Here is a 13,679-nt window from a genome sequence, read left to right as displayed (position 1 = left end):
TGATATTGACCAAATTCACTGTACATGCACCTGGTTTCCTCTACTATTAATGCTGAAAAGACAGAGAATGTAACCCCTCCCAATCCAGAGTTATAGTGTGCAGTCACTTTTTGGCAGGCCCTGCCGAAAAGTGACTGCACCCTGTAACTCTGGATTGCAAGGAGTGATATTGACCAAATTCATTGTACATGCACCTGGTTTCCTCTACTATTAATGCTGAAAAGACAGAGAATGTAACCCCTCCCAATCCAGAGTTATAGAGTGCAGTCACTTTTCGGCAGGCCCTGCCGAAAAGTGACTGCACCCTGTAAGTCCTTATTGCAAGGAGTGATATTGACCAAATTCACTGTACATGCACCTGGTTTCCTCTACTATTAATGCTGAAAAGACAGAGAATGTAACCCCTCCCAATCCAGAGTTACAGGGTGCAGTCACTTTTCGGCAGGGCCTGCCAAAAAGTGACTGCACACTATAACTCTGGATTGGGAGGGGTTACATTCTCTGTCTTTTCAGCATTAATAGTAGAGGAAACCAGGTACATGTACAGTGAATTTGGTCAATATCACTCCTTGCAATCCAGAGTTATAGGGTTCAGTCACTTTTCGGCAGGCCCTGCCGAAAAGTGACTGCACAGTGACACAGTGATATTGACCAACTTCACTGGACATGCACCTGGCAAACACAGAGAATGTTATGCAGAATGTAAAGGCAATCCGTTACAGTTAGCCTACAGTTCTATATATACTGCATTATTGTATTCATAATTATGCTCTTAAAAGTACAAGTTATCCAAAAAGTTACTTAAGTAAATGTAATGAAGTAAATGTAAATCGTTATTACCCACCTCTGATAGCACTTACTAATTTCTCAGTATGTGTTATATGATTGCTTTCTAATGTGACGTGGAAACACTCCTGCATTCTTTTCTGCATTAATTTCCTAATCCTCGTTATAAAATCACTGAAACAGGGATATTGAATTATGACTTTATTTATAGATCAAAGCGGTGTAAAATCACATTGTAACAACGATAACAACAACAACAACAACAACAATAAAAGTGGCAAGGTAAAGCATCTACCCTCATCAATTGTTGACAACTAGCCTACATTATGGAAACATCAGGTTACTTTTTTTATCTGCGCTGTTCTTTTTCCGTAGCCTCTTCACTTGGGCTACAGGACTGCACAGTAAAAAAAAACATTTCTCTCGGTGCTGCGTCTGCCAGCTGACCCGTAGTAGACCTACGCCCACTTCCTGTGAACTGATGCGCGTTCCCGCCGGGGGCAGTCGTTTTTCGGCAAGCAGTCTCTTCTCGGCACCGGTTTTTGGCACTAGGGTTCCCATGATGCTTTGGGTGATGTAAACAGGAAGTGTGAAGTTGTCATGGAGGGGGCGAGGTAGTCAGTTATGGGTCGAACTAGGTGAAGAGATAGAGATGTACTGGCTTAGCTGCATTCATGGCTTCACGGAAAGTCATGCTAAACTAGCTGTTAGCAGGTCCGGTTTTCACGTTAGCAACGGATATAATTTATCCAAGTTAAAGACAACAGGATAATCCACCGCTAAAAGTCACTTCATACTAAAACTGCTAAGCCAGTTGACATGAGGAAATACCTGTTCTTATGGGTTTCTGAGCGGATTAATGAACGTCGTTGGACGCGGGAGAAACGAAAAGAATACGCTAAATAAGTAAGTACAGACATTTTAGTGACTTCTGACGCAAGTTTTGTCAGTCAAAGAGTTGTTGTCAAAAATGTCGACCAGTTTAACTTCACATGGTCTTTAGTGGGCAGATAAGAAACACAAAAATAGTATGTTGTGTTGACGGTTGACTAGAAATCTATTGGTTGCATTGCATGACTTTATTTACAGTGTAAACAGGTGTAGCTCCTACACAGCCACGGTACGCACACTCACACAGGTGTTACAGATTGGACTGACCGGCAGGAAACTGTACCAGTAACTTTACTGGCTTTACTTTTTTTTTATTGAAGAGAGTAAAGATTACAGGGTTACTATGTAGTTTTGGAGAAGAACTCAAACTAATAACTAACATTTACAATATTAATGAGGTAATAATACAAACTCAGAAATATTTATTTTTTCCATAACTGAATAAACAAGCTGTTCTCAGAGGAAAATAAGGTCCCAGAACACTGTTTGAAGCTAGAAAGGTGGCAGGGTCCGCCACATATAAACAAAGTAAAACAGTATGAAACTGTTGTCCTTTAAGGTCAGTTTGTTTATTCAGTTATGAAAGCGAATAGAGTTTGTTTATTTAGTTTGTTTAGGCATAAAAAAAAAAATCAGTCAATGAAGATATTACATTTTCTTCCCCAAAACTTCATAGTGCACCTTTAATGTTTATCCATTCCTAATGTCCTCGGTGAGGGAAGGATTAGTCCAACACAACTGTCATCTTCAGATTACTTCTAATCAGCCCACAAAACGTTTGCGTTTAGTTTTACTCTCTATATGAATAATAAATAAAATTCTTATTTTGTAATATCACACAGCAATATTTTGATTATGCATTCCTGTATTCCTCTTAGAAATTGATATCTCATCCAAGTTACTTTGGATCCTCCTCCTGTTAGGCCCCGCCCCTCCAGGAAGTACAAATATAAAGTCAGCTCTGCTTTCACTTTTAGCAAGGCGTGTGAAGAAGAAAGAAGAGAAGCAGTACTGAAGGCTTTACTCAGCTCTAACTGAAAAGGTAGGAATCATTGTAGTGATCCTCCAGTGCTTCTATGAGCTTGTGCTCAGGCTCATGGATCATTCATAACAAACGAAATAGGAAGCGGCTGTGTGATGTACACTCTCTGCAGTTAACTCTGTCCTGTCTGCTCTTTTCACACTCACTGGCACTCTTTGTAGAAGAAGCTTCAATAATGGAATACGTAGAGAAGAAGCTTGAGGAGATGCTGAGGTGCCCAGTGTGCCAAGACATTTTCCAGGATCCTCATCAGCTGCCCTGTGGACACAGCATGTGTATGGGTTGTCTGGAAAACATGATGGACCACACTTCAGACATGCCCTTCCGTTGCCCAGACTGCAGGAGATTTTTTGGATTTGCCATTGGGCTACAGAAGAGCTACACATTAACCAACATCACAGAGAACTTCAGGGAGAGCAAGAAGAGGAAGGTAAGGTGCCACTTAAAACAGAATTAACTAGGAATGTAAAACTCATTTTCATGAATAGACAAATGCAAAACACACCTTTTCCCACATATCAATATCTGATTTTTATACGCAGGACAAACAGACAAAAAATGTGTTCTGTGACTGCTGCCTGACGGAAAAAACTCCAGCCTTTAAAACGTGTCTGAAGTGTGAGGTGGCGCTGTGCAAAGAGCACATCAAAGACCATCTGGAGCTGCCGGTGTTCACGGGACACCCCTTGGTCAAGCCTCTGGGTGACCTTCAGGAGCGGAAATGCCCACAGCACGAGGACGCGGTGCTGAGGTACTACTGCAATGCATCCGGACGCTACATCTGCAACATGTGCGCCCTGGAGAGCAAGAAGCAAAACATGTCCACTGAGGCCTCCAATGTCGTACGGAGACAGCTGACTGTGAGTTTTTAAAAACATTCTTTTACAATATATCACACAGGAAAAGTCTCAGCATTATGATATCAGTAAGAAAGCATCAGGGTGGATCTACAAAGTGAAGATGTGATGGTAACAGTTTCTTGTAAAGAGAGTCGGGAATTCCTATCAGTGCTGCAGAGAAACAGGATTTTCTAGTTTGTGGGAATCTGAAGTCAGACATTCAACTGCCCTCCCCATTTATTCACTCTGTAATAAAACTCAACCATCAGTCATTTCAAATTCATGCTGTGTAGGGCTGCAACTAATTATTGTTTTAGTCATCGATTAATCTGGTGACTCATTTCCTGATTAAATGATTAATCATTTACTTTATTAAAGGTCAAACATTTTTGAAAAATTCAATTTCCCAGAGCTCAAAGTAACTTCTTTAAATGGCTTCTTTGACAAAAAAAGCAGCAAATCTTCACATTTAAGAAACTGGTTGTGTGTGTGTGTGTGTGTGTATGTTCATTCAACAGGAGTACATGGACCTGCGCTTCGAAACACTCAAGGTGCAAATGACAGAGACCAATAAGTCCGTAAAAAGACTGCAAGAACAGATCAGACGTGCGGTATGCTCTGTTTACTAAATTCTCCATATCTTTGACATTTAACGGTTTGCAAATTGACTTCTGCACTTTACAGATCTAATACGTTCTTTCGTCCCGACAGAAAATGAACTCTTCTGACTCATTCATCAACAGTGTCACGTTGGTGCTGCTCTTTTTGTGGTTCATTGTTCTCTATTACGGTAAATAAGGGCCAAGTCCAAGTGTTGTCCTTTTATGGTATGTTTATGTGGGGCATGTGTATACGTGCACTCATTGATGTCTATTTTTGTTCCCAACCAGCATACAACTACTCTGTGGAAAACAAGATGCTAACAACGGCACTGGACAAGCAGCAGAACCGTGTGCATCACATTTATTCCACCATTGCAGGTAAAAAGGACGGCCTAAGATCCAAACTCCTGCCCATTCACATGACAACAACAAAAACAGGACATTCAGCAATATGTGATTAATGATAAACCATGACATTGGCTAGTGGTTATGTAATAGGGCTAATTCAAAGCTCTGAAGCTTCATTCATAACATTGACATTTGAATTCTAAGTCAACACTCAAATCTTTTTTGTTTTTTTTATTCTGTCTGGGATTGTTTCAACTTGTATGATCCAGACATTTCCAATAACTCCAGAGCTTTGTAGTCCAAAAGTAAAAATATATATATAGATGTAATCTTTTCCAAACATTTAAATTTTAGGGCATTTAGCAGACACTTTTGTCCAAAGCGACATACAGTAATTCATACACTGATGGCAGTGGCTGCCACTACAACATGCAGACAGGGGGAATCGAACCAGTGACCCTCTGATAACAAGACGCTGGCTCTACCCCTGAGCCATAGCTGCCATGTGTCCATCTAACAATATTTTGCTTTGGTCCATATTTGGCGGTCTAGCAGCAATGTAAGAGCGTCGTAAATTATATTTATACAACCACAATAATAAACAAATCTATCTATTGATTTATTTTATTGCTGTTTCTGTCATAGAATAATGTTGCTATAAGCCTTAGGGCGCAATTATTACTTTTCTTACTTTATGGGATTATCCTGCTGCCTACATGTTATGTTGGCAAAACTGGCAGGTTATATTTTTTAAACAAATTCATTTAATCCAACAAATCACTATTCAAATTGAGGAGTATTATTATTATTATTACTTTTTTTAGGGTGATGATGACCGATTAGAAGCTTTATTCAAAAACCTTAAACAAAGCTTTGAATGTAAAGAAAATGACATTCAGTACAGCACTAATATGTGAATATGGTGTTAAAGGAATAGGTCAACATTTTGGGAAATACACTTATTTGCTAGTTAGTTGAAGGTCAATATAAAAAAAAAGTACAAAACAGAAAAAAGGTGCTTATGAAGCATGTCGTCGTTCAGACACTTTCTTAAGGACACGAGCTGACGTCAGCAGCACTATTGTCTGATGCTCCACTTACAGCAACCTCTTTAGGTACTCAGCTAACCTTTCACTTTTCTTCCAATGAAAATCCACACACAGAACTCCTGGCTGATAGTCCTGTGAAGAGCCAGAAATATCTGCCGACAGAAGGTAAAGAAAAAAAATGACCTGTTGAAACATTCCCCACCATCAGCTACAAAATCCCTGTGTGAAGTCTTGCTAATTGCCACTTTGCTTTACATAGGCATGTACTATAAACTGGGCTAGGATCAAAATAGTGTATGTAAACCAAAATTGTCTGTCTCTCAGCAATTCTCATCTTGGATGTGGACACAGCCAGTCCTTTCCTCGGACTCTCCGCTGACCTCCAAACAGCAGAGAGAGTAAAAACCAAGCTGAACTATCCCACCAGTAAAAGCCGCTTTGAAGAAGCCCCGCAGGTCCTCTCCGAGCGGTGCTTCTCCACTGGCACCCACATCTGGGAGGTGGAGGCTGAGGGATACTGGGACATCGCCGTGTCCTACAAGAGCATCCAACGCAAGAACAAGCACAACAGCCCCTTTGGGAAGAACAAGCTGTCTTGGAGCCTCATGCACGACGGCAAAGGCAAGCTGTTTGCCTACCACAATAGAGACAAAAAAGTTCTCTCTGCGACCCTGAGGAGCAACCGAATAGCTGTGATGGTTGATTTTGGGAAAGGCAACATAACATTCTGTTCTGTGGAGTCGACAATCACACGGCTGCACGAGTATAAAGCTGAACTGACTGAGCCAGTGTGCCTGGGTTTTGGGCTTTACCGTTTGGATCCACCCAGTAGAGCCACTATTGTAAAATCTTCCATGAATAATCCTGGAAGCTGTCTCAATAATCAGCCGACACTGGAATAAGACTGCACTTTAATTGGAGGGGTCAAAGATGAAAGATAAATCCAAAATAATTGAAGAATTGCCTCAGGAATATATTTTTATATTGAAAGGTGTTTTAAGGACTGTACAGTATGTGTGATTGATCTTTTGTTACTTTAATTGTGGATCTTAATTTCTGAAACTGTGACAAATAGTATTTTGTACAGAATATTTATAAGGATGGGCTGGTGTGCTTTCTGATTAAAAAAGAAACTAGATTGTAATATTAAAAAGGGCCTTATAACATATTTTCTTGATGTTGAAGGAATTTTAAAAGATGAAAATCAGTCTTACCACTCACACACCAAGAAGGAACCGAAATCTTTAAGCTCAATATTTAATATCTTAATATTTAAGATAAAAATAAATTATTGTAATATAATCAAAGAGAACAAAGATACAAGTTTTGCAGCAGGGGAAATGGGATGAATAAGCTGAAAGTAGGGTTGCAACGGTATGAAATGTCTTGGTATGATAATCATCTCAATGGTATCACCATAAACAGTAATACTCTTTTATTATCATTATTAATGACATTTAATCAGATGAACAAACGCTTTATTCTAGTTTCACAAAGTATTATGTCCTGACAGACATGAATTTGATACAGATCTGAGAAAATATATTGTTTTAACGCTTATACGGTATAATTCAATACAGTAGATAAGAAAATGTACATGGTATGATAGTCGTCAATAGTCATATCATGGTATACCTTGAAACCGATATATCGCTGCAACCCTAGCTGAAAGCTACACTTACTTCAGACTGCTAGACTTTTCATCAGTGTGTCATTTTACTGCAAACAAAAACTTGTGTAATCAGAATTACTTGTAAGAGGCTAAATCATACAGTAGAGGTCAGAACTCTGACTTTGCCAAATTACTTAATACTTAATATGTAGTTTATAAAATGCCAGCTTCTCTGTTCTAGTCTATGGGATGAAGGAACTGAAAAAAATCTGAATGTATGTACGTTTTGCTGATTACCAGCCATTTTGGCCACGTGACAAGTGCAGGATAAGTGGTAAATGCCAAAATGTAGCTTACAATAACAGAAGTAGAGAGAAGTCAGCAGACTGAATCAGTTACTCAGCAGTATCTATCTAAAGACTGCCAACATTTGCCAAAACAAGCTACTGGCCATACCAAACCAAGGCAGGCAGGTTTGAGTTACACAAATTCCTTAGTTTCCTTTTAATAAAAAGCAAAAAGAGAAAAAAAACACTGGACTGAGCAATTTTGCTCATTTATTAAGAAAACATTAAAGTTGAACATTTCTTTAACAACTGCCAATGATCTGAACATTTTTTTTACAAAAAGATGAAGGCAATATTAAACCTAGAAGGCCCCTGTAGTGCCACAGTACAAAAACAAAGTATACAGTGATCAAACTGTTTTTCAACTCAAATTAATGCATATTTCAGCTAAGTAAAGAAACTAAAGATTTTTGTCTCCTGGTAATTGCAAGAGACAGATCATGAATTTCAAATTGGACACTGAGCACTTTACAATCATGTGTCTCAGGCTGCTGGAAAAAGGTTGAAATGTTGATCCTCTTTGTCAGAGCATTTTGAGAAGCACTTTTCCAGCATTTTTAGTCACTAAGGTATTAATCGACTTGTGTTGGCTTTAGTAAAAAGAATCTGAGAACACCATTATCTTGACCAACTGAATTACTTCATTTTGCTGATCTTTCCTCTAGCTGCCTTGACGTCCCTTGGTGCCTGAATAAAAGTTGCGTACATAATCTAACACTGTAGAAGAATTGTTTGTGTGGCTGTCCTAATGTAACAATACAACATGTTTATTGTCCTAAACAGAAACTGTCCAAACCTACAGTACATGTAAAAACAATGAGAGAACTGACACTGCTGTGAAGTACAGTTTTGACATTTGTGTGATGTATCTGTCCTTCATCTTTAAACACTTGCTCTTAGTGGAGAAACGCGTGTTTGGAAGCGGCTGCTCTTATTTCACTGTTCCCATGCTCTGATTCCTGATAGAGCACCACGCCATGAATATATCTCTGAAAAACAGAAAATATACATTCAGAAAGGTTGTCTGGAAACAAAAAGTAAGCATGTGCATGTTTCAAACCTCTACACACCTGCAGTGAGTGGCCACACACTCGTTGCTGCAGTACTCTTTGTCCCAGTCGTCGCTCTCTATGGCCGGATTGTTGCAGCCCGCCCTCGCACACACGCTCCTCATAGCTCCGGCGTCACTGGACCCATTCACCTCCATCTCATCCTGAAAAAATGAGTGTCATTAATATCAGTAGCGGGTATTTTCTGTATCCTCGAGGCTCGTCCCATTAGGTAATCATGATACACCAGTCTATCTTTCTGTATGAGGCTCTATGACACAGTGAAAGCAAAAGTAAGAATGAAATCGATTCACCCTCTTGGAATCATTTCTGGTTTAACAACTTCAAATCACAGTGGGTGTAGTTGGGATTTCCCGCACTCACCAAATAAAAAAGATTCAATGTCAAAGTCAACAGATATAAAACAATAACGGATTGCATAAGTATCCACCCCCTTCAAGTTAGTGTTTAATAGAGGAACCTTTGAGTCTATAATCAGATTTCAAGTCCATTTTTCTCAATTGTCCATGTGAACTCCTCAAGCTGTGTCACTCTGCATGGGCTGCTGAGTATAAGGCAATTTTCACTACCCCAGATGTAATGTAAGCATTTTCAACAGTGGCTTTCTCTTTGCCACTCTGCTATAAAGCTGATGAAACACCCAGGCAACAGTGTCTGTGTGCACAGCATCTCCAGCCTCAGCCATGGAAACATGTAGCTGCTGTAAGCCTCTCACACAGACAGATGTGATTTACAGCTGTGCCATTTTCTAGTGAATAACCTACTCAGAGGTTTTCGTGCCAGATTTGTTAGGCAGGGCTCCAGGGTGCAACTGTTTGGGTCGCACATACGCCCCAAAATATGTCAAGTGTGACTTAATATTTGCATTTGTCGCACCGGTGGGTCTGAAGTTGAGGCAAAATTGCACCTTATCTGTGCCTTTATTCCTGTTTACATTCGTTTACATAGTGGGTTAGGAATTTTTACCATTCAACCACTGTTATTTAAATACAGTAAATACCGTCATTTCTAAAGACATTTGGCTGTACTAATTCTGATTTAGGTGTCATAGTAAAGCCCTGATTCTAAAAAAGTTCAGACATTGTGTTAAACATAAATAAAACAGAACATGATAGTTTGCTCATCGTCTTTTGTCATGTACTCAATTGAAAACAGTACACAGAAAATATATTCAGTGTTTTACCTCATCAACTTAGATGCCAGTAACATGTTTTACAGTGTCATAACTTTTTTGGAATCAGGGTTTTAAGTACTCATTTAAATATATAAACTTGTGAAGCTGATTAAGCCGTCACTCAAAAACTTTGACCCGCTGAAATCTTTACTTCTGAAAGTTAGGAATCTGTTGCTTTGACAACAGTTTGGTGCTTTTTGTGGATAAATTATAAGCCACCTTCAAAGATCTGAAATATCCAAAATTAGGTCGAACCAGTCAAATAAATCTAAAGAGTTATTTGGAGATAAACAAGATCCAGGCCTCACACAAAACAAACCTAAACTGACAGTGACAATGAATTAAGAACATTCACCTCTTCTGAAGGCAGCACTTCTGTTATTTCTTCATCGTCTGTATTGCCTGACATGTCAGCAGAGTTCACCACCTGCACTGACACCACAGATGCAGACTGGGCGGATGTAGCTGCAGCAGACGACCCCGCTGCTGTGTCAGGGACAATAATTGGCAGGGTGTCTTTGCCCTGCAGGGAGGCAGGGACTATTTTTATCTGGAGTGGAGGTGGAGGTGTAGCAGTGACAGACACAGGGAGACCCGGCGTGGAGCTTCCCTCGCGGGGCTTGGCCTGTAAGGGCGGAGGTGCGGGCGCCATTTGCTGGAGCCGTGGCGGAGGTGGTGCATTTTGCATCTGCTGCAGTGGTGGTGGCAGACGAGCGCCACCCGACACCACCAGCGTAGGCTGCAAAGCGCGGGCCCCACCAGGCAACACAGTCACCACCTGGCCCCCCGCCTGCAACATGTGCTTTGGGATGATGATCTTGGTGATGGTCTGAGCCGGGGGTACTGCAGCTGCTGGAGCGGTGACTTTGTTTGCGCCCGTGCGTGAACGTGTGGTCATCTCTGGGACGTCCAGGATGATGTTGGAGGCACAGATGTTGGTGATGGTGTTCTCTTCCAGTGTGCTGTTAGCTGGGCGGACAGCCTGGTGAGCGGCAGAGGGAAGAGCTGCGGGTGCTGGGTTTACCACTTGCGGAGGTGGTGAAGGGGAAGTCTCCATGTCCTCAGCGGCAGGCTGTGAAGACAGATTAATGATTAGAAAAGCCATATAAATGAAAATCCCACACAGCAATTAACTGGTTGTCCTTTAGATAGCAACATGATCTCACCTGTGAGAGCTGGTTGGCTTTATAAGCTGCCAGTACTTTCAAATACTCCTTTTTGGCTGCTTCCGTCTTTCTCTTATACACCTAGTGGAGACAAAACAAGTAGTTACAAAGTTTAAGTTATATAGTTTATAAATAGATGCCATTTGTCTCATACCAACAATAATTTTTCTCCCCCAAAACTGACACAGGAAGATATTAATATACAATATATAAGCATGTGTTCTTTCACCTGTTTCTGTTCCTCAGCCAAGCTGTCCCACATGGAGGCCACAATCTTTGACACCTCCCCAAAAGTGGCATTGGGGTTCTGGCCCTTAATGGCTGCCTGTGTGTCTCTGAAGAACAAGGCATACGCCGAAACAGGCTTCTGTGGTTCATTTGGGTCTTTCTTCTTCCTTTCTTTCTTAGCGCCCACCACACCAGTCACTGACGCCAGTGTGGCTGGCTTTCCCCCGGCCCTCCTGGCCACAGCTGGGGACACTGATGATATAGGCGCTGAGTGAGCGGACATGTGGGAAAGGGAAGAGGAAGAGGAGAGAGACATGGGGGAGTCTACCAGCACACTCCTCTGAAAGAGGAGAGGGAAAGTGGAAGAGAGAGGAGAGGACGTATTAGCTGCAGGATCTAAAACACATTCATGCAAGCAAACAGTGATGTATGCCCCTGCTTGTGCAGCCCCTCACCTTGAAGTCATCCATGTCCTCATCCTGCAGGGAGCCAGCTGGTGATGGCGTTGCAGACAGCGGCTGCTCATGCGTCTCTGAATGATGCCTCATATTTTCACCCCCAAGACCCATTGCTAGCTCAGACTGGTTGATAGTGGACAGGTGACTGCTTCCCAAAAGCCCATGACTGATGTCACCAAGCTGCACATCAATGGTCATAGGGGATGAACTGCTGAAATGTGAACCACTGGAATTTCCCAGTTCCTGCAGAGAGATTAGAACAACTCTTAACTGCGTTCATGGACAACTTCACACCGAACAGCAGTCTGTGTGAGGGTCCCCAGGTTGAGAACTCACCAAAGCAGAGGAGCTGAGCAGTGCTCCCCCTCCAGCCTGACCCAGTGCCCCGAGGTTCAGCTGCTCCAGGCCCTGAGACCCCGAGTTCACAAAGGTGGAAGCGAAGGAGGGGTCATTGGCTTCGACCACCAGGTTGCTGACAAGGCTTCGGGAGCCTGAAGGTCCCCCGGTGCCGTCTGATCCATCGGCCAACTCAAAGTGGGACACTGCATCACTGATGCTCAGAGTCGGGTCTGGGTCAAGGGAGATAGGGGGGATCTCAAACACCTCATCGCCGAGACTAGGAGTATGAAATGTCTGCTACATGTGGAGGAAGAGACAGAACAATGGGTCAGACCATAACCGACTGAAACACAAGTTTAAAAGGAGAATACCATAAATGAGTAGTACAGTGCACTACCATGCTGTTTGAATTAAGTCATTTACCTCAGCAGACAAGAAAGGGTGGCCCGCTCCACTGATGGTGAGGTAGCTGTCGCTGCCTTCTGCAAACTGAAACAGATAGTTAGCATTTAACTAACTATTGTGCAATTTTGGCGTTTAAAAAGTGACCCTCCCAAGTACACACTGGTTATGTTACCTTGTTTTCTTCAGAGTATCCACCATAAGCTTGGGTATCCAAAAACTCCGTATCAACATTTTGAGCACAACCATCCGACAGCTCCGAGTAAAAATTGAGGTCCATTGTGAAAAATATTTCAAACAAACTATCACACACGTTCTGTACTTTGATGAAAATGCGAGTTTCTTATTTTCCAACCCATTTAGGTCAACTTTTCCAACATTGACGAAAGCTGTTAGCGGCTAGTTAGCTAGCTAGCTAATCACTCTCGGTTAGCACAACGTTAAGGTTGAGCAGATGAGGCTAGACTACTTAGCTTTGAAGCCCTATGGAGAAATGGGACAAGGAGAAAATTTGAAGGTGATACCAGCCAGACAAAGCCACAATGTTGCCAAAATATTACGTGTAAGCTCCCCGGGGCACAAAGCTTAATGGAGGCCCAACAAAAACCCATTCAAACGCTGTTGTGATGCTACTACCATGTCAGAACCACACTGGACGCACAAGCTAGTGTTGCATTCATGGGCTGTCGGGAAATGTTCCAGTTATTACTTTTATGACATAATGGCACATACATTATTATTTGTTGTTGAAGTATCAGTGAGCTTCACTTTCCATCATCTATGTGACGTTTATTGAACAAATAGTTTTCTTAGCCAACGAGGGTAAAAGTGGTAATTATATTTACAACCAGTTCTGTCTGTCCAGTTGAAACAACTAGCTAAGTGACAAAACCACTTTTCCCGATATTTGGTGAACGCACCAGCACTTGCCACCAGCACTTGCCACTTCAAGAAGAAACTAAGTTAGTCCATTTGAATTTCCTCGCTGTTGACTGTTATGTGTAAGAAAGAACTCAGACTTCAATTACAAAATACTTAACAACTACTTGAAGTGATGTTAGCTCAATAACAATTAAAGCAGCTAAATCCAAGCACTGCATTTATTCTTCTTCTTATTATTAGACATTTTTCTATTTATATTTCCCTTTTCTATACGACATTAAGAGACCTGCTTTTCTGTGCTCCTCCCCAACCAGACCTAACCTCATTACCTCTCCTGCTCTCTTGATCCAAGAAGCGTTTCATCATATTTTGTCTATTGTAAATCTACTCATATTTGCCAAAACCATGCTAATATTCAAGACTATACCCATTTTATAAGTGGGG

At 41.5% G+C, this 13,679-nt stretch overlaps 2 protein-coding genes across 2 annotated transcripts; one reads left to right on the top strand and one right to left on the bottom strand.

The window, feature by feature from the left end:
- Positions 1 to 1,363: 1,363 nt before the first annotated feature.
- Positions 1,364 to 8,231, top strand: LOC141016753 (E3 ubiquitin/ISG15 ligase TRIM25-like). The gene is made up of 9 exons (XM_073491288.1): positions 1,364 to 1,692; positions 2,655 to 2,719; positions 2,881 to 3,149; positions 3,262 to 3,579; positions 4,077 to 4,169; positions 4,270 to 4,348; positions 4,449 to 4,538; positions 5,672 to 5,722; positions 5,882 to 8,231. The coding sequence occupies exons 3-9, from the start codon at positions 2,895 to 2,897 to the stop codon at positions 6,457 to 6,459; spliced, it is 1,464 nt and encodes a 487-aa protein (XP_073347389.1). The 5' UTR covers positions 1,364 to 1,692; positions 2,655 to 2,719; positions 2,881 to 2,894; the 3' UTR covers positions 6,460 to 8,231.
- Positions 7,702 to 13,006, bottom strand: tox4a (TOX high mobility group box family member 4 a). The gene is made up of 9 exons (XM_073491287.1): positions 12,529 to 13,006; positions 12,375 to 12,440; positions 11,949 to 12,248; positions 11,610 to 11,855; positions 11,156 to 11,494; positions 10,927 to 11,007; positions 10,116 to 10,832; positions 8,587 to 8,729; positions 7,702 to 8,505 (listed from the first exon to the last, which is right to left on the bottom strand). Exons 1-9 carry the CDS (start codon positions 12,631 to 12,633, stop codon positions 8,448 to 8,450), a joined length of 2,055 nt encoding a protein of 684 aa, XP_073347388.1. The 5' UTR covers positions 12,634 to 13,006; the 3' UTR covers positions 7,702 to 8,447.
- Positions 13,007 to 13,679: the final 673 nt, after the last annotated feature.

This window comes from Pagrus major, chromosome 21, assembly GCF_040436345.1.
Source record: "Pagrus major chromosome 21, Pma_NU_1.0".
NCBI lineage: Eukaryota > Metazoa > Chordata > Actinopteri > Spariformes > Sparidae > Pagrus > Pagrus major.
The sequence above is the reverse complement of the archived record's forward strand: the minus strand, read 5'-3'. Positions and strand labels throughout refer to the sequence as shown.